The following is a 25099-nucleotide window of genomic DNA, read 5'->3' as shown; positions in this document are numbered from 1 at the left end:
GGGGTAAGTTACAAAAATGTTGAGAACCGGACCAAGATGGGAATGGGTTGGTTATTTGGATTGAAGAGAGATCTTGATGATGGTTGGAAAGAAGGGAAAGATGATATGTGGATGAGAATATTGGCGAATACGGATGGAGATAGGATGAAGGAAACGAATGAGTCGCTCTTAGAAGAAGTAGGACCCCGACAAACAAAGAGGAAGGTCTAACCAATGGAGGTTAGAAGACGATGTGAAGTTAGGAAAAGAAGGAAGGAGAGAAAGGAGAGAGAGATAGGGAAGAAAATATGATTTCATAACATAACCCCACTAGGGTGCACTCCATAATACTTAGAGGCTACCATTTGGACTCAAACAATAGAAATAAAACCCTAGAAACAAAGTGTTCTCACCATGGTGCGTTCGAACGCGCTCAAGGCCGTTCGAATGCGAATTTTTCGTTCTCTGTAATTGCGAACGTGTGTAAGCGTTCAAACGGGAGTGTTCGAATGGACTCGAGGCCGTTCGAATGCACAATTCTTGTTCTCTATATTTGTGAACGCTTACAGGTCGCGTTCGAACGCCCCCTAGCAAAAAACTTTAATTTTCTTCCAAAATAAATTTATTTCAATTAATACAACCTGATCCAACTCTAGTTGTATCAAAAAATCTCAAAGTCGGGGTGTGAATCATAAAATAAAAATATAAAGTGTGATTTATAAAATTTCATATATTTTAAAACTTAATTTTTATTTATATAATGTGTCTAGATTTTGTGTAAGAGCATATGCATGAAATATGAGATATTTAATGAAGAATATTGAAATGGAAGATTGACTTTAAAGTCAAAAATATTTAAAATGATCTTAAGATCATCATTTAAGTGCTCAAACGGTGTCATGACAGTCAAAGTAGTATGAAAATATACCCAAGAACACTAGAAAGACAATTCTAGATTCAATTTTCTACTCAACCGTTTGAATTGACTATAGGGCGTTCTAACATGTTTACATAAGAGCGAAATAGACCTTTAGGCATTCGAATAGCTAAGCCTATTGAGTCCAATTTATTATGGGCATTCGAACGGAATTTCGTACGTTCGAACAACCCTACAAAAAAACACAAGTCTGGACTGACCTAGATTAGTTTTCTCGTCTATTTTGCAAACATATATAAGTCATTGAATCCTAGAAAAGGTTAAGAAGACTAAAGAACATGAATTGAAGCTCTAGCGAAGATTTTGTTGGGAGTTCTTCATTGATAAAAATAAAAGATAGGATTTAAATGCTTAATGATACAACTCGTTTGTCTCAAGGGTTTTGAGACAAGTTCATACGATCTCAATGGTCAAAGAGATCGGTGCAATCAACCACGTGAAATAATTCAGCGTGGGATCTAGCAAACAAAAGATCTTCAGATATAGCTGAGCAATTCAGTAGGTAATCTATAAGTGGTTCTTGTACTTGCTTTTTAGTAGTGGTTGATTTAATGCTAGTGACAATGATCCATGGTTTTTACCCTAGTTTGGATTTTTCACATAAATCTCGTGTATTTGCGTTGCTTACTATTATCATTTATTATTTTATGTTAAGTCTTCTCATAAGAGGTCATATAGTCCATATTAGGGTTTGCCCCAGATTTTTCAATTAGTATCAGAGCAATCTTTCTTGTCTTAGAGAGATCCTTTTATAAGTTGGACTTTTTGAGAGAATGTATTGATAAACCTCCAATATTAGATAGATCTAATGATTCATATTTGAAAGAGAATGTATGATTTTTTAGAGTCTCATGAGGATAATGATATTAATCTAAAGTTGATGAGATTTTTATGAAAATGATTAAGACATTTTTGAAAAAAATTCTAAACGTGGCTCAAACAAAAAAAGCCTAAGAGCAAAAAATCAAAGGGGAGTAATTCATTGTTACAAGTGTCAAGGTTTCGAATATATTGTATAAGAATGTCTAAGCTGATTTAAAAGAAAAGGCAAAACAATGAAAGCCACTTAGGATGATGACAATGAGTCGGGTGGAAATGATTTTGAAACATTTGTAAGAATGTGAACACAAATAAAAAAGAAGACGACAGAAGATATGAACATCTGAACGGCGTATTATGAACTATACTAGGAGTCATATAAATTAAAGAAGAACTAAATTAATACTTTTGATAAATTAAAGCTCTTAGAAACTTAAAAAGAAAAATTACAGGTTCAACTTAATAAAACTTTAGAAAAATTGAAGAAGTTAGAAAAAGATAATGAGGAGCTTAATGATCTTCTTGCTAAGTCTAAACTAAAAATAGAAAGACTTACTAAAGAAATTACCTTCTTAAAAGGAAAAACTAAGCTAGACGAGATCTTGAATGCACGAACTACTAGAAAAGAGAAGTATAGTTTTAGAAATATAGGAAACTCTAGTAATTATATGACAATTTTTATTTCTACAGGCACTCATGAGCATTCAAACAAAATATACGTACTCGTGACTCACAGTGTTCCATCAAAACCAAAGAAAATGAAAGGTACACCTCAAGAAAATAAGAATAAAGTGTCTTCAAATTTCAGAAACAATACTCACATAAGAAAATCTAAATTAATACTTATTTGTCATCATTGTGGAGTTAAAGACATATTAGGCCACATTGTAAATTTTTGTAAAACTCTAAACATAATTTTTATTATAAGTTGAAAACTAAACAAATTTGAATTAGAAAAAAAGACCTTTTAGCATCCCTCTAGGATGATGCTATTGAGTGATCCATTAAGGAGATATGTTAGCTATGAGGAATTTGGTTGCTTATTTATATTCTTTAGCTATATGCTTTATGTATATATCTTGTTTATTAGTTTTAGATTATTTTTTAGATTGTTTGACAATTTGTGAGTTTCAGGATTTCTTTTTTAGGTTTAATTATTTTAGGTTTCTCATTTTTGTTTTTGTTTTGGATTATAGTTAGTTTTTAAAAAATAAAGAAAATGGGAAAATTAAAATTTTTGATACACTTAGTGAATTAGAGTGACTCTTACGACAAGAAGTCCTACTATAGAATCATTACTGGAGTCAGTCACTTGTGTTAACACTCGATATATTATTTCTAAGTGTCTTTACTTACTCTTTAGGGATTTTTATAAATCACACCCTACATTTTGCCTATTTTGTGATTCGCACCCCGTCTTTGGGGATTTTATAACGCGACCCTTCCTTTTTATAGTAATGTTCATTTAACACCCTGAGTTAACTTAACCTAACTATTATCAAACAGAACGATACCAGAAAGAGAATATTCTGTTATAATCTATTATATAATTTATAATATTCCTAAATTACCCTTGTACTCATCTCTAATTTTATTCATAACTTAAACCTTTATAATTTATTATCTCATAGCTCCCCAAACTATGAAGAATATCCCTAAATGCCAAGCTGACCTCAAAGCTTCCAAACCCCAAGCAGTAGCTCCCCAAACACCAAGCCATTGGAGTTGAAGGAGCTTATAGCCGGAAGGTTGCAGCTTGGAATTAGAGCTTCCCAAAGCCTACATCACCAAAACATCAAGCAGTCGAAGGTTGAAGGAGGTTGCCTTCCGAAGTTGCCCAAACGACAAGAGCTTCTCCAAGCCTACATCACTCCTCCTAAGTTGGGATTTTGAGGTTAGTTTCTGTAATCATTTTTGGTTGAATGCCATTTTGGGGTTTTAGGGTTTAAAGACAACTCAACCCCATTTTGGGATTTTAGGGTTTAAAGATGATTCCTTAAGGGTATTTTAGTAATTTTTGAACTAGAGTCACATAAACCATATAACATGGTTAATGTTAGTTAGCTAAGTAACGTTAGGGTGTTAAATGAATATTATAGGAAAAATGAGGGGTCGCGTTATAAAATCCCCAAAGACGGGGTGCGAATCATAAAATAGGTAAAATGTAGGGTGTGATTTGTAAAAATCCCTACTCTTTATTACCTTCTATACATATTCATTGTAGTTATTGTGATTAAATCTTTGTGTAAGCATTTTTTAAAAGGTTTTTCTTTAGATATCTCACTCATTATGTTGATATTTACTGTTTGACATTTTTATGTGGTTCACCCTTCTAATATATTTTTTTCTTGTTAAAAAATTAATAAAAAGGGCTACCACATGATTAATGTAAAATCGTCTTAAAAATGTTTAATTTGACACTGTGCACCTCTACATAATTCATGAGTTATCTATATTTTTAATATGGTGCATTGCAAGAAAATGGCTACCTAACTCATATGTAAAAGTTATCATTGTACTAATATAGTTATTTGATATATAAAAAAGATGTGGGGAAAAATAGGGAAAAATGAAAATTATTTTTGAATTGAAATTTGAGATTGTAAACTAAATTCAGATTGACTTCAGTTTAGTGTCTCTTTTTTATATTTGATATCTTAGAATTATCTTATATTTTCATCATTTACTATGACGAATTATCAAGACACTACAATTTAATTTTTTTTAACAGTTTCGAGTAATCAAACCGTTTAGTCTATAATATGCTGATATAAATATTTGTGCATCTATTTACTCTTGACTTTATAATAAATCTAACTTTTTAATAAGTCAATTTGAAATTCTTTAGTGCATCAACCAAAAATACTTAAATATGAAATGTGAACTAAATATTAAATCTTTTAATTTGTGAATTATTTTTTACTTTGAAACTTAGAAATTACATTAAACTTAGAATATTTTGTATGTTTTTTGAATTTATTGGGTGAAAATGATGTGAAATAGACTATGATTATGAGGATGAGTATAAGTGTCAGAATGATTACATGAATCAAATATAATTTTGAGTGATATATTTTCTTTCATACTTTCATATTTTCTCATTTTATTAATTGCATTCTTCGTCAATTTATGACGGAAAAAAAGGATAATAGTGGAGTGGATTTGTTAGTAATTTGGGATTAGTTTGCTATATATATATATATATGCATTTCACTTAATATATATATATTGAAATTATGTAGGATATTTGACGGCAAACAAAACTTATGTTATGCTTTATAGGATGTATATATTATTATGTAGACACTTTGTATCGTAGAAAATTATGTTTTGTCACAAATTGTCGAAAGGAAGATTGTTAGGTTTTATTAATACTTATGTAATTGGTAAATTGTATTTCAAAACATAATTTTAATTTATATAATGTGTTTATATTTTATGTAAAAGAATATGCACAAATTATGAGAATTTGAGCAAAAATATTGAAATAGAAGATTGATTTTAAAGTCAAATTATTTAAAGATCGTCATTGAAGGGCTCAAATAGTATCATAATGATTAATGATTAAAGTAATATGAAAAAATATTCAAGGGCATAAGAACAACGGTTCAGTATTAAACTGTCTACTTAGCCATTTGAGCGGACCATCAGGCTTTTGAACGCAATTGCCTAAGAGTAAAAACGATCTATAGGCGTTCGAACAGCCTTTGCAGGTGTTCAAACAACTAGGCCTATTGAGTCCAACTTATTATGAGCGTTCGAACAGAATTTCGTACGTTCAAACAGCCTTAGAAAAACACAAGTCCTGGACCGACTTAAAATATTTTTCTTCTCTATTTTGCAAATATATGTAAGTACTTAAACCTTAGAAGAGGTTGAGAAGATCGAAAAATGTGAATTGAAGCTTTAGCGAAGGTTTTATTAGTTCTTCACTGATAAAAAAAGAAAAAATATTTGAATGCCTAAAATGTTTTTCATGATCATTTCATCATTATTCTGTAATATGCAAAATCACTATGAATTACGTTCTACAAATTAGTCTAAGCTTTCTTTAATAAATTAAACTATTCTATCACTTTTGCCGAAAGAAAAAAAAAACATGGACAGTATAAGTGTTTACTCTCTTTTATCTCACACATATACTTACATAGTAAATTCAATAAACTCTTTGCATTTATTACTAATGACTGTGTGAGCTAAAGAGCCTGTCAATGTAGTAAATTGACAGCAAAAATGTTTGCTGTACTTGCGCTTTCTGGTGCACAGCAAAACTGTCAATGTTAGCTCAAGCCATTATCAATTCTGTGTTACAGTAAACAGCCTTGCTCATCACAGACTTCATCCAGAAATTGCTTAACGGGATTAGGCTACCTGCACAACTAAAGGCCTTCTTTATGTAACAACTGAAGAATCAATAACTGTCAGATTAATCTCAAGCATCTTATCTTCCTTTTTTTTAAAAAAAATCAAGCCTCTACTTGTTCCTGTAAACATTCATTCCTCTAAACACGGAAGAGTGTGAACCAATGAGAAAGATGATAACTCTTTATGTATTAAGTTCTTAATCTCTTTGGCAAAGTCAAATCAAAGAGCCAAATGGAACACAACCCAAATATACTTACAATATCTAATTATGATTAATCATACAACGCAACAGTACAAAGAGGTAGTAAATTAAATGCAAATGTTAGTAGAAGGGACCATTTACAAAACATTTTCTTGAAGAAATACTACTACAACTTCTGTGCAAGCAGTTCAATTCAGAATGGGCAGCTCTCTCTGTCTAGGAGGTCCAGACAAATGTTTTTCAAGCTCTACTGTTGCACATATAAAAGGTCATGCTTTCAAATTTCCCTGTGCTTGTTTAGAAGTGATGAAAAGGCATCATCATCAACCACGACCTAAGACTCGGGATATCCTGTCAAAGAATATGCGGCACATGGTCATGCTGAATATCATGTCCTCCTTCATCCAATCTACAGCTATCCTCTCCAATGTTCCCAATGAAGATACACGATACATCAAATCACCTCCTCCACTTTCATGTGCCACCCAGGTAAGGCTGAAAGTGTAACCTGCAGTTATTTCAAACAATTTACATGAACAGATTATCTACTTAGATCACTGCAAATAGAAGATGATCAAATAAAAAACTTAGAACTAAAATCAGTCTTTGGAATACTTGTTATAGCCATTTAGGTCAAAAAAGTATGATTATCAAACCATGAATCCCTCTTTGTAATGCCAGAGGCTTTTCACAGGTTTCTGTCATTAGGTAGAGAAGTAGGATTTTCCAAAGTTCTGATCAAGAATGTTAAATGTACCAACCCTGAATAGCAAAGCAAACTTTGAACTTTGCTAGCAACTTTAATGCCTAGTATGTTGTATTCATTTTCTTTTTGATATTGTAATCGCCTACGAAATGAAAGTAGAGGAATAGAACTATGTCGGGGATGATCGTGGAGTTGAGTGATTGAAACTAGGGTTCTATGAGAGTCAGTTTCAGAGCATAGCTGAACTAATTTCAAATCTAAAAGATTCAGGTTTACAGAATGCACATGAATTCTCTTCAGGTCAAGTGGCGGCAGCCGAAGGCAGGATGGACTAAGATCAACACTCACAGGGCTTGGTTGGTGGGTAAAAAGGGAATAGGATGAGGATTCTGCAGTCCAGACAGGCTGACGGAAAATTCATGCGGTCCTCAAATCCTCAACCACAGTCTTGCATAAAGGAGTAGAAGCAAGAAGGTTTGATGGTCAATAGAAACAAAAAATATTGGGGGGTAAAAATTTGATACGGATCTATAGAGGTTCTCCATCCCATTTTCTTGATAATAGATCTTTAACAAGCTCAAATTCCTAGTTTAGATAGATAAAAAGAAGAGTTCACTGACATTGTTCTGGAAAGCAGTCATGACAGCCACCTTGGCAGAATATAGCTTCCACTAACACACTGAGCTTCATGGCCTATCATGCCAGATTGGATTCATGGTGGCCACTATGGCACACATTGACGGTAAATATGGCAGGTATGGTGGCGATATATCGCACATGGTGGGATATGGAAGGCAAGAAATGAATACATGCTTACTAGGATCTAACATCAATTAAAACATGGTAGGACACAGGGAGAAAATAACTAAATAAAAAAAGAAACAACAAATAAATAGTCACCAACAATCAGTAGGGTTAGTATCCATTCATGTTCACTGAAATGTAATGGTAATAGAGACTAGATAATTAGTAAAAAAAAATTTCTTCCTTTTCTCAACCTTTTCTTATTAATTCTCTATTATTCTACCCCCCTTCCCCCTTTTCTTTCTCAACCTAATTTCATGTCTTCTTTTCTCTCTTTACAGATGATTTTCTATCAACATATTTATAGTATAGCCATCTAACAAATATAAATTAGTACAAAAACTTCGAGGTCTGCCCTGGGTTTGTAGCACCTGCCACACGTCCGCTACTTTGTGCACCATTAATCATCTTGGCCCCTTTGTTCATGCGCCAGACTTTTGGAACATTTATTTCATAAGAGCCTAACTAAATACTATTTACTGACTTAGAGCAACTTAAATCAATTCTAAATCTGGGATAGGGCGGAGGAAATAGAGACTTTGTTTATCTGTTCGCCAATGCAGCAGTGAGATAAACAAATCATGAGAAGCATAAGCAGACTGAGTGAGCATGGTTGGCAGCTTAGAGAGTTCTATATTTCTATTCACTACAAAAGATAAATGGAGACATGCATATATAAAAACATGTGCAATAGTTATTATGCAACTAAAGACGTGAAACATGTATATCAATTCTCAAGTTATCATCTCTAGAGCAATATTGCACTGTAAAAAAAGAAATAAAGACTTACTGCAAGTGAAATAAATTCTATAAACCTAAATATGAATACGTGTACAAAGATGTACTTTTAAGTTTTCTAGATAAAGGACATACGAGTATCAGTAGGTTTTGAAGGAATCCGAGCTAACAAACAGATTAATACTTGAGCAGTGAAGCTAATTGGATAGTTATAGAATCGAATACATAATGTGTTACAAAAAGTTGAAAGGAATGCCAGCTATTAAGTACAAAATGAACAATATGTGCTGCAGGAATGAAAGACTGACAAGAGAAGTTGGTTTTACAGTTACCACTCATATCATGACTGACTGAAAGGCATAGCTCTTCTTCTTGAATGCCAACAGAAAATTTCATGCCGACTAAGACTTCAATAAGTGTATGAAACACACAACGAACGGAACCTTTTCCTGTTTGGTCTTCTGAAAACAGCAGTTTTTAAAAGTCCAGACACTTCAAAAAACAGTATGAATACTGTAAATTAAGCAAAGACATACCTAAGCAATTCAAGTTTCTTCTGCAGCAGTCTGGCTAAAATCATCAAGAAAATAGAAGGGGCAAAAAGACATTTATTATACTGACAGTCCTTCATAGTTACACATGCAAATCAAGAGCAAGTTGTTGGATGTTTATCACTGACCTTATTTTGCTCCATTTGGCAGACATCATGAGGAAAAATAGCTGCTTCCTTGTGTTGAAGTGCACCTTGATTGGTTAATGAGTTCGGTATCATCTTCTCTCCTGGACTTCTTGAGTTCTCTCTTGATCTCATTGTAGATGAGTTTGGTGTCCTCTTTTCTGCTGAACTTTTAACTGACTCTTTTGACCCTACTTCATTTGTTCTGTTAGGAGATCCCATCTGTGCAATATCATTGTTCCTGCTCCTCTGTGATAACAAAAGCTGAAGCCTCCCAACTTCACTAGAGAGCTCTTTTGCTGCAAGGAGATTTTATCTATAACAAATGGCGACAAGAAATATATGCGCAAGGCCTCACATTAAGCTATAATTGTATTAAGTATTATTTATTTAAGGAAAATAAATGTCTAGGAAAGCAACAATGCTATGTCTGAATCATCAAGTGAAGAGCTGCAGTGGTTAACATTTAAAAAAATATTGAATGTTACATCAGTACTGGGGGAATGTCCCATGGCTACACTGTAAAATGTTGGAAAATAAATAAATGGAGTTAGTCACTGGAAACTGAATATCCATTGTATAAAACATCATTTCCATTCATTCATTACGAGCATGTTATAAAGTTCAGCAAACACAAACTGGTTTAGTCCTAGATTGATCTCAATAGACTATTTAATTTTCATGTTTCAGATAGGCTAACAGACTAACTACTTCCACTCAGTTTTCATTTTAAGTTTTAAATTTCACTGGAATTGGATGAAACTATATATTAGGTCATACTTGTCTGAAACCAACCAAAACCAATTATTTTCAATCAAGTTTACATTTCAAGGGCATGAACAATGTGGATGTTAGTCACTCAATATAAGGTAGTAGCAATTGTAGAACTTACAGCACACCAAATCTTCTAACCTTCATTTAAGCTCAAATATACAAATATCAAAAGTTGGATAAGGTCAACTGCATAAGCTCTCCATATCAGTCTCTTTATTTCTTCAAAAATCAACTAGTCTAAGGAAATGTCAATGAAAAGCTAAATAGAGTGCAAATTATTGGCTTATGCATACCAATAAGTATCAAAAGAATAGATTACAAGAGGACGGAAAAAATGGAATGATGAATTTTATTACCATGGTTCCAAGTTTCGTCCGTCCCCGAGTGAGATCGTAACCGATCCCGATCCATGGCCGATACGAGCTCTCCCTCTCTCTTCTCTCACTCCATCTCTCTTCTCTTTCTAATTTTTTTTCATTTCTTCTCTCACCAGTACCCCATCTCTCTCATTTCTCTCTACTCTCTCCCTCTAGCGTCTCCCTCTCTCTTCTTCTTCCTCTCTTTTTTTCCAATCTCTTTCTCTGTCTGTCTCTCTCTATGCTTCAATCTCTGTTACTGCAGCGAAAAATTTGCTGCAGCAACAGAAAGTGAGATGGAGAGACAAGAGAAAGAGGGAGGAAGAGATTGAGAGGGAGTAACAAAGAGAGAGAGGAAGAGATCGAGAGGGAAAGAGAAGGGAGAGAGAGAGAAGAAATAAAAAAAAATCAGACAAAAAAAATTACCTTGCGGCAGTAAGAGAGGGAGGAAGAGAGATATTGAGAGAGAGATTGAGAGAGAAATAAAAAACTAAAATTTGCCTTTTGGCAATAAGAGAGAGAAGGTAGAGAGAAGAAAGAAAAGAAAATTAGAAACAAATAAATATACCTCGGCAGTAATAGAGAAAGGAAGAAAAAGAGAGAAGGAGAAAGAGAAAGGAGAGCCAACTCGATATTCATCAAAGTTTTCAACAATGTATTGAAAAGCGGAAAAGGCGGCCGCCATGGCGAGGCGGCGCACCGGCCGCCCCGCCACTCCGCCTGGCGCTCGTAGAAGGCGGTTTGCCGCATTGGCGGGCCGCCTGAGCGCCAAAAGGCGCTAGCAGGCCTCGCGGCCCGATAAGGCAGGTTGGCGCTTCGGCCCGCCAAACCCGCCTTATCGGGTTTTTCTATAGTGGATCGGATTATCCAATATCCACTAAAAAAACTTAACCAATACCATTAACCATTAATATTTCTTCTCTCTCTCGCTGCTCGCTGCGCCCTCTCTCTCGCTGCGCCCTCTCTCTCTCTCGCTGTGCCCTCTCTCTCTCGTTGCGCCCCCTCTCTCTCTCGCTGTGCCCTCTCTCTCTCGCTGCGCCCTCTCTCTCTCTCGCTGCGCCCTCTCTCTCACTGCGCCCACTCTCGCTGCGTCCGCTCTCGCTGCAGAGGTATGGGCCCCTCTCTCTCTCTCTCACACAATCTCACTCTCTCTCACTCTCTCCTTCTCTCTCTCTCTCTCACTCCTCTCTCACAGTTTCACTGTCTCACACCGAAGTAGTTAATTTTTTTTTTAATTTTCAATTCTGTCTAAAGTAGGTAAATCTTAATCTATTAGTTACTTAGTGATTATCTGATAATAATGATAATATGTTCGTTAATTAGTTAATCACTTCATCTGTTAATGATGGTTAATTACTTAATTCAAAAATTAATTTAGTAATTATCTGATAATATATTTTTTAGTTTTTCTTCTAATCTTCTTCACAATTATCTTCTAATCTTCTTCACAATTAGAAGAAGATTAGAAGATGGCCTTTATGTTATAATTGTGAACTTGTTATGAACTTGATAATTTTGAATTTTTGATTATATGTTATTTGTTATGGACCTTATAATTTTGATATGTTTTATCATATTATTTTGTTATGATTGTGAACTTGTTGCTAGGAACTTATGGTTGTGATAATTTTGAATTTTGAATCTTTGATTATGTATTTATAGTTGTGAATTGTGGTAATGTTATTGTGGTTGTGAATTGTGATTATGTTATTATGGTTTAGAACTTGTTGCTATTTATGTATTTATGTTATTATGGTTGTGAATTTGTGATTATGTATATTATATATGTTTATTTATTTATTTATAATTTTTTATATTAAAAATGCTAGACCGCCTTGTCACCCGCCTTGTCGCCCGCCTTCCGCCTAGGCGCTAGGCGGTGGGGTGACCGCCCGCCATCCGCGGCCGCCTTTCAAAACATTGGTTTTCAATAAGTTAATATAATTTTTAGTTTTTAAACTTCATATGTAAATAATTATTATTTTCTTATCATTTTTCTAAATTTTTAGAAATTTTACCGTATTTTTAAATAATATCTAGAATTCATATAATTAAAAAATAATTTGATCCAATATGGACGGCCGATATAGCCGATACGATCGATAAGACCGATACGTATCGGTTTTTTGAATGACCGATCCCAATCCAGATACTGAGTTTTGGAACCTTGATTATTACGTTACAATAAATATGATTGGGAATTCAAATGGCAAAAAAAAAAAGAGATTCATTAGCTTGTTACCTAATAAGCATGGACATGGGCACAAAACACAAATACAACACGATACAAACATATGGAAACAAAAAAATCTTAAAAAAAATAGGATAACACATTTAGTACATAACAAAATAAACAAAAGCATTATATATATATATATATTATTGATACATTTGAAGAAATATTTTTCTAATTTTTTAATATAAATACATAGGGCATGCAAAAACTACTCATGAGAGAAATATAAAATGTACAAAATACCACAAAGATATCACAAGTCAAAAAATTATAATGCTAACATGTGACAATAAAATTCAATATTATGAGAATAAATAACTAACTACAAGTAGTTAAACACAGTGGATAAAATAGGTGAACCTGTGATTTTTGCACTAATTTTCTTTAATAATAATTTTCTTGAATGCACGAATGTAGGAAATTCCTGCAATAGATAATTTTAATTATAAAATTTTGTACAATATGATAAATTTTATGCTAACGCATGTCTCAAGAATGTCCAAAAGTGTCTAAGGAGTGTCCAAAATCATTTTATATTTTTCAAATATCGGATATTTCTTAGAATTGTTCAACACGTGTTCAACAAGTGTCCTACAAGTGTCGGACGTGGATACGACATGTTATTTGAAGTGTCCGTGCTTTTCTAGCTCATTACTTCGTACAAATAAGTTTAATAAGATAATAGATAAAAATTAGTTGACATGCTTGTCTATTGTCGTTCTCTCATATATTTTGGGGATTCCATATATATCCCATTTCAAAGGACAAAAGTTCACAAAATTGGGATTATTTCGAAGATTGGATGTGGTCACTAAGTCATGATCTTGCACAAACTTCATTCTCAATTTTATGGGACCAACTTGGTAGTTTCCACCAACTGTCCTGGACTGGAACTTAGTATTTGACAGTGGACTTGATTCTGAGATTGGGACTTCTCTGGCTTGAGTTACTTCTCACCCACACAACTCATTCGCTGATTTTGCAATATCAGTAATTCCATACCCTCAATTGGTTTAACCTAAGCTTATACCCCCAAGCTTGTCTCGAAGATCTGATCTAATTGTATCAGTTGATATAATTGATTTCAAGAAGTTCACAAACAACATTACTAATTGCATTGGCTAGATCCTCATTTCCATTGAATGCTCTAAAAGGCGGTTGAACAATGCATGTCAGTCAAAGGAATACTAGTGCAAATGTGTTACATAGTTAGAAACGAATAGTATACCAAGATCCAATAAGTCACATGTGTATTCTATGTTGCTTAACAACTTAACCTTCTGCGGGGGGCATAGGAATTGCAAATGCATACATACGCCTGTGTATGGGCCACTCTTTAGAATAGTGTCTCTAATGAAAACAAAATGATGTATGAATTAATCAGAAGATCCCTATGATTGGCTAGAATCCGTCACCTGAACAAAGGTAGATGTTGTAGATCATATCTTACATTTACTGATACATTATGTAATTTGCTAACTATCAATCTTGCTTCCTAAACACACATTGTCTGACCAAAATCAAATTTTCTTTTGATACATTCCTTAAAAAAAACTGATCTCTGTATCATTTGTCTGATTTAAAATGGAAAGAACCATATTCAAACTTCTTTATCAAAGCATAAAATAGCACCACTTTACTCATCATCATAATCAATAATAACTATTTCCCTCCATCGACTTGTGCACTCTAGGGAAGGCAAGATGGTTGGAGTCTTACCTTCAGTACTGAAGAGGACTTTTCCATTAATTTAAACCTATTACTACATAGATGCAAGGGGTAGAACTGGCTGTCACACTACGTGATGATGATTTAATTAATATCAAACTCAACAGGAGATATAGTTCCACATTTGTATGAAGTAAGAACAGACCATCCTTTCTAGTATAGAATATCGTATCCTATCTTCATATTCCATTGATGGTTCTTTTTTCTTCTACTTCCTACTTTAGATCATGATCAGTTAAAATAGAAAAGAAATATTCTTGATACATGATAGGGACATAAGACATGCGCATAAAGGTTTCTACTATGGTTTAGAGTTTAGACTTCGGAGATAGAGCATCTGACAACTCCAGGATTTGTACTACTCTAATGACAAGTGAAGCAATATATAGTCACTGGACAACTGAAATATGCACCACTATGGTGGTTTGGAACATCTATTTCTAGTCACAGAGTAATCACAACCTCTTACTAATATGTAAAAAATTATCCTTCAATGAAACAAAAGAATAGGCAACTGGCTCCACGAGTTCCTATATCTTACTCTTTTGGGTCTCTTCAAGAAAAAGCTTTTCACTTTCTGCATAACGCTCCTGCAGTGAAGACCTGCAGTCCAATATATAATGCTTAGTTATTAATTAACCTTCTCGGTTCTTAAAAACAAAGCCACGTTCTTTATAGCATGTAATCCAATAAGTCTTACAGCTCAGTGTACAGCCGCTCATTTTCATTCTTCAATTCTTCAATCAAGTCCTCTGTAGCTGCACAAGGTTCACTGGTTAAACCGTAAGCTGCTAAATGATCCCCTCAAGTTGCTATTGGCAGATGGCTTATATATCAACACACCCAATCATAGAAAAAATTACTTAATTTATCAAAGATTCAACTGTGTCTTCATAGAAGCCAGAAAAAGATCAATAAATGCACAGGTGGTGCAGGGGCAAAAATACGCAGTTGATTTTTTTGAAGGCTATAGGCAATCATGGAAACCAAGAAAACCCCATAATCTTTATTAAAAATTCCAGATAGGTCCCCTTCGAAATGAACAAAAGATAGCAGGAAAAATAAACAGATGCAGAGAAAATACTAGAGTGTTTAACTACCTGATCGATGAATTTGAAGGGTAATAATATACCAACACCGCAAAAATCATGGAAGAGCACAATGCTTATTAAAGATTTCAATATTGTCTTCATCAAACGAGCAAGAAAGCAGAAAATTCAACAGATTTTCAGAGAATTTGTAGAGGAGAACAAGTACCCAATTGGTAATTTCTTATCTCGGCATCCCTTTTATGGTCCCACTCCTCTTCAAACAACTTCCTTTTCTGAACAAATCAAGGTTAAAATCATAAGGAAACAAGAAAAAGGTTACAAACTAACGAGCTGTAAACCTAGGTCGAGGTCAAACTACCTTCAAATTCTTGTACTTCTCATATAACGTCGCATTGAGCTGCTCCATCTTCACCAGAAATCAAGGTAAGAACAACAAAAGTACACTAATCACACAGACGAGAAAAAGAAAACAAAGAGCAGCAGGAGGATGGAAACCCTAAATCTCAGAGCGAATTCTTGCGGCGAAATAAGTAAAGAAGGAGATCAGAGAGTAGAAACAACAGAGATCTGAGTTGAGACAGAAGGGAGAGGAGAAATGCGATACGCCAATCGCGGGAAGAAAGAATTTTGAAATGGGGGTAGAAGGGTTTTTATTTTGAAAAACGAGAGTTGGAGACTCTCTCTCTCCCCTCTCTCTCTCTCTCTCTCTCTCTCTCCCGACAGACGGAAACGGAAGGAGAGTAAATATCGTTATTAGGTAAAAGGGATGTAACCAAGCCGAGCTCCGATCGAGCCGAGCTCCAATTGAGCCGAGCTCCGATCGAGCCGAGAAATAGGAGAATTTGAAGGCAGTTTGACCTCGTTCTAGGTTTAGAGGTCGTTAGTTTATAACCTTTTCTTGTTTCCTTCTTATTTAACCTTGGTTTGTTCAGAAAAGGAAGTAATTTGAGGAGTCGGACCCTAAGACAGCCTTTTGAGGAAATTAGGACAGTTCAAACCAGAGTAGACTTGGAGTTGGGACTAATTATATAGTATATTAGTAATATAACCTTACGAGCCAAGCCCAATTGAGCTGGCTTAAAATTAAATTTGAGCCAAGCTTGATCAGACCATATCGAACCGAACTTGAGTCGGCTTAATTATTTTAACAGTCGTACTCATAAACAAGGCCATATCAAATCATGTTCGGGCCAATTTCATGTGTGGATCTAACCCCCGCTAAACCTAAAGGATCTTCGGGTCAGACTCTAGAATAATAAACTTGAGCTTGAAGTTTGGGCTTGCCTAGATCTTGTGATTGATGATAGTTGTGACGAGGATGATGAAGGCAAGATGATTCATTGTTGAATTTATATTTATGCTCCATAGGTTTTATGATAAGAAGAAAGTAATATAAGATTAAACCCAATGTTTGGCACTTTTTATACTTCGTGGGTGCAATATTAACAAATTCGCTCATGATCAAGTTACGACCTAAGAAAAAAATAATAAGATTAATTTAATTATTTATCCCTTTTCTAATTATTACAATTAAACATCATTCTTGTCTTTTTTTGATTCAATATAATTACATCTTATGCTTCATTTTTTTTAGTAAAAGGTAAAAAAATATTACCCTTAAAAAAGGGCACAAAAAACATTGGTATCTTATAGGAGATCCAACACATCTCTATAGAGAAGAGCTAACAAATTCAAGTTTACCTAAAAGGGAAAAAATTCTAAGATCTACCAAGCAGTGCACAGATATCCGGTTAGCCTCCTTGAAGCAATAAGAGATAGAGAGGATTGGTAGAAAATTCAAATGCCCCAAGGGAGCCCTTTTGCACTGAAGAATATGAATCAATACTTTAGAGACGATTCAACAAAGATGTTAGTCATTGGTTAAGTTTAAAGCTTTCGAAGGCCCAAAAGAGCATCTCAGTCGCTTCAGTATGGAGCGGATTCCAAACTGAAGCACTTAAGGTTCTCGCATAAATGGGATTGCCAGACTCATTTCAACAAATAAAATCGAGCCCACCGTGAGCAAAATTTTGAGTGAAAAGAACCGTTCATGTTGATCTTTAAGACTCTTTGGGACAGAGTCTAAAAGGCAACTCGACATTGGACATACAACCGATCAATAGGTTGATGTTAACAAACTAAGGTTTTAACATCAAAAGGCGAGAAAAAGAAATCCAAAGATTGTGGAAGATATCAATGGATCTACTATCACAGGTGAATTTGAGCAAGCTATCATGTAGACTGATCAAAGAATCATGGAAGTGCTTATGAATTACTTAACTCTTTTTTTTTTGTCTTTGTCCTAAGCTTACACCATGGTAGACAAGTCCCATACTTAGCAAGCAAGAGCTTAACCTTTATTTTTCAACCAAATACTAAACAAAAAAGAAAATTAAGATAGCATCATCCTTTATTCGATGATAAGTCTCTAGTTTATTATATCCTTAATTTTTCTAATCCAGTAACGAAATAAGGTAAGACAAATGCAATAGAACTTGGTTTACTTGTAAGTTAATCACTATTCTCATATCTTCTATTTTAAGAGCAATTTAGTATTTGATTATTTATACTAAAGTAACCATTGCACCTCTTCTTCTTAACTAGTAGTGATAAATCATAAATTCTGGTCTCTTAATCAATTTTGATGGTGCCCTATGAGGCTTTGATAGGATGGCCACTAAGTTTCTTATCAGAAGAACAACCAACCCCTTAGCATCTTATTTTAAGACCTTATATTCTTCTCTATCATACTTTGATTCAATGACTACAATAAACTCATCCCAACATTTCCTTTTTAAATATTGAAAAGAGTTATCAGTTGTGACTAAATGTCATTTTTACATAATAATCAAGATCAGTCAAATTGATATAGGCAAAAGAAAAAGATATCAAAATAATCTCTTTCAATTAATATTTGATTTATCACACTCTATTTACTTTATTCATCATATAAAGTAGCACTTTGAACTAACAAATTATACACATGACAATAACAAATAGAGAGGTTAGTATATGGATCCATTACATTAAAACATATATCCTTTGAGAGAGTTATGATGTGTTTAGAAGAGGGATAACATAGTTTAATCCCTATCTTATTCCTAGAGTTATTCTAGATAAATTACTTTTCAGAAAAGATAGATTATGGACACATTTGGGATTTTAAGAATAAAAAAAACAGTACTTTTATCCCTTTATCCAATGATAAATAGTTTTACTAAAAAGATGGAACCACTGTTATACTTAAATTTATCCCCATTTATGTTTAAGATTTTACTGGTCAAATGAAATAAACAATCCATAGTCCTTCCACTTTCAACTTGTGTTTGAAAAGGGATATATTAGCTTTGTCCTATTTACTTTATACCTAGAATTATTTCAAACACTTTACACTTTGATGTAAATAAGTAACTTTAAAAAGCAGAAAATGTACCTTTATTTCTTTATCATAGAATAAATAATTCTACAAAAATGGTAGAGCTACTTCTTCCCACCAATTTATCTCTATTTATCCTTAAAATTTTACCGATGCCGTGGAGAAATTGTTTACAACTATTCCACGTTCAAACACAATTTGAACAATAAGTAAATAATAATACAGTTTAATACTATGATACGCTGAAAAATTCTATGGTTGCCGTTGGTTGTAGGATTAGATAAGAGGAGATAAGTTATCTCCTAAGATTATTAATCTCATATTACAATTATAATCTATTGTTTGGTTTATACAAAACTATATATGGGATAAGTAAATAAAATTATATTATTATCATCAATGAAAAAAATTAGTAACATCAATTATTATTTAAAACTATTATTGATTATCTCAAACTTAAATTATATTATGTTAATTATAAAAATTAAGCACATTATTGAAACATTTAGAATTAAAACCAAAAGTAATACAAATAATGAGTAAGTTATATAAAAATGTAATATAGCAATCCTTTAAGAATATGGAATATAAAACTAAACAAATAAAAATAAAATTTGAGTAATTATTTATATATCTAAATATATTATTTCTTATTCAGACTCATAATTTAATCTCGTACCAAATATTATAGACCTTCTACGAAAGTTAGACTATATTTTAGTTATTTGCATTAAACATCAAGTCTTTGTGGAATTGAGATTAGCATTGGTTGCATGGATGGCGTGTGCACAGTAGAGTTGGCTCATGCACTGGAGATGAACTGATCCTTGTTTTAGTGAGTTGGTTATGTGACAGATTTGTGTAAGTGCATGAATTTAATACTCCTGAAGTTTGGAATTTTATTTAGATCTGGTGATTAGTCTCGTAGTTTCTCTCTTAGGGTTTTCCATATAAATCTCTGTGTCTTCTTTTTATTCTTTTATCTCTTTTATGAATTTTGTTTTGTTCATTTAACTTGACGTCGGATTATGCCAACACATAGTATTAGAACTTTGTTTTTACGAATACATAATATATATAAAAAAAAGAGGTTTATTTAAAGATTTGAAAAGTCTTACAGCCTTTTTGTGAAGATTGAATGACTACTTTTGGGAAGCTTTTGAGGACTACTTTTGAGGACTACTTTTGAGAAGGTCTGAAGGACCATCCTTAGAAAGCTCTGTAGAGAGTTTTTTTTTTTTTGTTTGTTTGTGTAATTGTTAGAATGGTTATTCACTTATACATATAAAAATGATAAACAGAAATTTCATTACAATATATCGATTACAACTTAATAGAAAAAGTAATAAGGGTAAATAGGATAAGAATCCTAGAAGCAAGCCCCACACTTGGATGCAGTACAAACTAAACAACAGTTAAGGCAGATATCATAGTAAGTGCTCAAGCATAGTGAAAACAAAGGAGGTAAAGCAATGCTCTAATAGCAAGCCTCTCACTTGGCAAGTTAGTCAACACTACAGATGGAACAGCATGAGCCTTGAGAAGCTAAGCACCCAACTAAGGAGCTGACTTCAACAGAGATACAAGCATGCTAGTGACGAGGTTCGGTGAATTTAACAAAACACCTAAGAACCCCATTTGAGTAAACCTATGAATCCAACAACACCACTAGCAAACAAGGAGGAGCGAAAGGAAACAAACAGTGAGGGAAGAGGAAGGACCTGTTGCCTATTGAGTCCTATTACATCATACATATTTAATTTGAAAAATTAGATGGCCTAATATAGGGAGAAACAGGGCATATACTAGCTTTGACGGTGATGAGAGCTAGATGAGATGAGTTCGAACGTAGCAATGGAGGCCGAGGTGAGTCAAGGCAAGGCAAGGCAAGGCTTGGTAACAAAGGTTGAGGCGAGGCGAGGCCCAGTAACGGAGGTTGAGGCGAGGCAAGGCGATGGTGCAGCAATGGAGACCGAGGCAATACATGGTGAGGCGATGGCATGGTGACGGAGGCTACGAGCCTATGACAAATGGCGAGGCACAACTACGGAGGCCGAGGTGAGGCGAGGCGTGGCAACAGAGATAGCAAGGAACAGATGGGTAGAGAGCGGAGCCGATTAGATTCGCAATCTTCAGATCCGATTGTCGTGACACAAAGGTTGAGAATGGGATCGGGTGGGTACCATGGTGCTTAGACAGTAGCGATGACCGGCGGCAGCACGGATGAGGCATGGGTGGTAGCAGGGGAGAAAAGAGAACTAAAGAGGAAGGGGAAGGAGTTGAGGGAGGAAGCGAGAGGGCAAAGAAGAGAGAAAAGGAGGAGAGGACCCACTATGGGGAGAGGAGGAAGCAAGCCGTCGGAGGCGGGGGGAAAACCCTCTTAGCGAGAGGAGAAAAAGCTGAACCCTAGCAGAGCACTCTGTTAGGGCAGCAACAATGTAATTGGGCCAAAGATAATTAAAAATGATAAAGTTATTGTATGAATTTTGTATTCGAGTTGGATACACTGATTGGTCCTATAGTTATTTTTTTTAGAAAAATTTTCCCTCGGAGAAGAGGTGTGAGCTCAATCTATGTTGCACTAAAGTAGAGTTAAAATAAATTCATGCACTGACACATCCATTTAACAACCCTATATCACATACATAACCAATCATTCTTCTATTTTAATAGTAGGAATATACATAACACATCTATACATTATCCTATAAAGAGCCACACAATCTGCAAAAGATAATACTTTAGAAATCCTTATAAAAGATTTTACATATGAATATTAGAAATTAGCATCTCTTTCTCTGCTAAAAGATTGCTCATGAGCACATAATGTCTACTAATCAAATGACATTACAAGGAGTAGTTTGTCTTCTAATCTGATAATAATGTATGCTATTAACCCTAAAATGATAAAAAAAAATATCCTACATTTTATTTTTATTATCGCTTGCACCCCATTTTATAGTATTTATTATTTAATCGTTGCATTTTCGATTTAATGCCTCAGAAATATTTTGAGTTAAATTTAACTTGACCATGGAAAAGATCTTAAATATCTAAATAATCCCTCCTCCAACCTAGATAATTATCGCTTCCTTCCTCGGCCGACCATCACCTTCGTCTCCTTCCAACGATGCTTCGTCTCCTTCCTCGATGCTGGACCAACAATCTAGTACCGGTCACCATCTCTACCTTCTTTTTATCTCCCTAGAATATATCCTTGCACCTTATAAAGGAACCAAATTTGCCATAAAACTCATCACCAGGAGCAACTCCTTGTCCTATTCCTTCACCACCAGTGCTCACGCCAACCCCGTCGTTCTCTCCCTCTCCTCCTCCTCCACCATTAAAGGTAGAGCAAGCTTCTCGACCACATTCGCTCCCCGAACAAGGCCTTGTCCGCCGTCGCCCGGTATTTCGCGTCCCACTCAGATTTCAGTTGTAAATCTTGATGTAACTAAATCACGGGGAAGGAAAAACTGGGAGCTATGAACGTCGGAGGACGTGAGAGTGGGGTCGATGTCATGAGATCGGTTTGGGAACCTACAGAGACGGGGAGGTGAGAAGGGAGGAGGAGGAGGGAGTTGGCACGAGGAGTAGAGAGAGAGAGGGAGGGATGAGGTGAGTTTGAAAGCTCAAAGAGCTCTCACGGTGGAAGAGAGAAGGGTTTTAGAGTAGAGAAATGGAGAGAAGTTGAGAAAGACATATAGTTATGCTAATTAATGTATATAATTACATTTAGTTAAGCAAATTAATCTTGGCATATATTTATGCTGTCTTAACTGCTCAATTTCCCTAGTCAATAGCAAAACACCCTAGTTGCTAAGTAATGTGTTTTACCAAGCTAAAAGGACGGAATGAGGTTCACTCTAAATGAGAGAAATGATATGTTTATTTGAAATACTTGATCAAATAAATAAATGAGAAACTTCTTACAAGCATCTAATGTTTTGCTTCTATTATCACCAACACCTATTGTATAAATCATTCGACTCTTATATTTTGCTTTTAATACCTAAAATATATTCTATAACTAGTGTTCTTAATGGTCATTGCTATATTAATAAGTCACCTATAGATACAAAATGACCTTAAGACCCTTAAATAAATTTTTTTACCTTTTGTTCTTAATTATCATTCGAGCACTATATATATATATATGATTCGGCTTTTTTATTTTGCTTTTAATGCGTAAAAAATAAGGAGGGTTAATTTTATCCTAACATTAACTAACAAAATAGAATACGTTACTTTTGTAACTAAAAAACTAAAATACCTAAGATGCCCCTATTTAAATTTAGAATCTATTTTTTTGTTTATTTATACCTTTAACTAAAATATTTATTTAAGGCATCCAAGGGTATAAATGTTATTTTATATCTATAGTTACTTTTAACTTATCAGTATGGTAACTGACTGTTAAGAAAATTAATAAGAGAATATTTTTAAGGCATTTTAAGTGAAATGCAGGAATAGATATCCATAATGGTAGAGTGTGATCCACAATATAAGTGAAATATCAGGTGTGTTTGATAAAGTTTTCCAAATTTTAAAATAAAATGAGGGGCACTTTAGGTATTTTAAATTTTTATTTTTATTTTTAAAACTAATGGAATATATATTTCATTCTATTAACTTATGCTACATTAAACTTAAGGGATAATTCCCTTTTTACCCTCTAAACTATCACTCATTTTCATAATAACTCTTTGAACTATTTTTTTGATACACACTAATCTCTTAAACTATCAGAAATATCTTACTTGACCCATTCCGTTAAGATTTACTTACCTATTTCAATCCATAAAATATCACGTGATAGTCGCATGACAAATATATGATAATTTTATCCCTCATGTGCATGTGCAAGTCACATGTAGATTAAAGAAAATTTTAGGTTGACAAAAATACCTCTCCTTCTCCTCTCCTTCCATAGCTGTAGGGCTCTCGGGTGGGCATCATCCTTTCCACCTCACGTCGGAAGAAGTCATCGTCCAACAACTAGCTTCTCCTCCCCGTTGGAATCGATTTGGCTCCGCTTTGCCTCCTACCTCAACCACATCTTCTCCCGCCTCGATAACCACGTAACTCGGCCTTCCGCTGTCACCAACGAAGAGGTAAGGTCTCCTTCCTCGTCATCGTCAACCTTAAGGTCTCAGCTAGGTCGAAGCCTTACAGTGCCGTGTTCTACCTCCCCTCTAACTCCCTTCTCACCTGATTTATCCACTGCAACAATGCGTTCTGAAATACCTGATTCAATATTGCACCTCCCTGTCTCCTATTGAGGGCTTAAAGGCCTCCTCGAGGGCTCGAATGTTGGTGGCCCACGCCAGCCCATCGACGAAGCAACGGTAATTAACCTCAGACGCCATCAAAGAGGGAAAGAAATGAAACCCATCTCCGCTAACCTCGTTGACTCCCATATTGGCGCAATGTTGGGGAAATCATCACTGTCACCAACACAAATGAAGAGGTAGAGAAGAGAGAAGGATGAGCGCCGGATATCCTTCCGTCGATCCATCTCAGGTGGTGGACCTTTACTTCCATCGCCTTAGTGTTGAGAATCTTAACATTGTCAACATGTAGTGCCTCAAGTGGGATGCCATTGGCCGCCAAATCACCTCCTCCACTTATGTCGACCCCAAGGCCGCCGACCGCGGCTTCTCTGTCAGCCTCAGTCGTCTTTGCTTTGACTTTATGCACGGCGAGACCAGCACCGAGCTTGACAAGCTCAGGCATGACCTTGAAACCCTAAGTCAACCAACCTTCGTCAACCTCATCTGCTGCGAAACCACGGCTGACCACCCTAGGTCATACCGTCGGGATGGGATGTGCTCAAAGAGGAGATGGACGAAGGATTTTTGTTTGGAAGGGGATTAGAGCAGAGGGCAATGAAGGAATTTAAAAAAATTAAATATTTTATTTTAGTTAAGCCACTTAATTATCCCATCATTATAAGTGGAGGGGTAATTTGGTCAATTTATCAATTCCATTAACGACGCTAGGGGTGTGAGGTATTTCTTATAGTTCAGGGGTTAGTGTGTACCAAAAAAAAAGTTCAGAAATTTAAGAAAAATATAGAGATGGAATGATAAATATATATAGTAGGATGTCGACCATAATAAAACCAAAATATAGGGTGTTTCGATAAAATCTGGTCGGATTGGTGGGGGCTTAAGTTGACCCTGACGATCACAAGCCGATCCATTATATGCACGGACACGACTCGGGCCCAAACCCAGCCGAGTCAACCACCGAGTCGGCGAGTCCGCAAGTTGCAAGCCCTCCTAATTTGAATTCATTTGGAGCGGGGAGAAGCCAAAAACAATCATATGATGTTGACATCCAAAGGAT

General features: G+C 34.9%; 1 protein-coding gene across 2 annotated transcripts; it reads right to left on the bottom strand.

The window, feature by feature from the left end:
* Nucleotides 1-6269: 6269 nt before the first annotated feature.
* Nucleotides 6270-16078, bottom strand: LOC140776537 (uncharacterized). Of its 2 annotated transcripts, none has more exons than XM_073120272.1 (8): nucleotides 15731-16078; nucleotides 15578-15644; nucleotides 15021-15078; nucleotides 14862-14923; nucleotides 9230-9525; nucleotides 9087-9120; nucleotides 8883-9008; nucleotides 6270-6810 (listed from the first exon to the last, which is right to left on the bottom strand). In XM_073120272.1, exons 1-8 carry the CDS (start codon nucleotides 15776-15778, stop codon nucleotides 6626-6628), a joined length of 876 nt encoding a protein of 291 aa, XP_072976373.1. In that variant the 5' UTR covers nucleotides 15779-16078; the 3' UTR covers nucleotides 6270-6625. The 2 variants fall into 2 exon arrangements, with proteins under 2 accessions (XP_072976373.1, XP_072976372.1); XM_073120271.1 differs by having other exon boundaries at nucleotides 8883-9011; nucleotides 15731-16077.
* Between the last annotated feature and the right edge of the window lie 9021 nt (nucleotides 16079-25099).

The sequence above is a fragment of the Typha angustifolia genome, chromosome 14 (assembly GCF_048772165.1).
Source record: "Typha angustifolia cultivar Huaian chromosome 14, ASM4877216v1, whole genome shotgun sequence".
Taxonomy (NCBI): Eukaryota; Viridiplantae; Streptophyta; class Magnoliopsida; order Poales; family Typhaceae; genus Typha; species Typha angustifolia.
This window is presented reverse-complemented; position numbering and strand designations above follow the sequence as displayed.

Bases quoted from the DNA above. Each gene is read 5' to 3' on its own strand.
- LOC140776537 (XM_073120271.1), bottom strand. From the start codon at position 15,778: ATGGAGCAGCTCAATGCGACGTTATATGAGAAGTACAAGAATTTGAAG. The intron at 15,079-15,577 runs GTACTTGTTCTC...AACCTTGTGCAG, and splicing joins GATAAGAAATTACCAATTGG to CTACAGAGGACTTGATTGAA. The intron at 6,811-8,882 runs GTAACTGTAAAA...AAATAACTGCAG, and splicing joins AGTCAGTCATGATATGAGTG to GTTACACTTTCAGCCTTACC.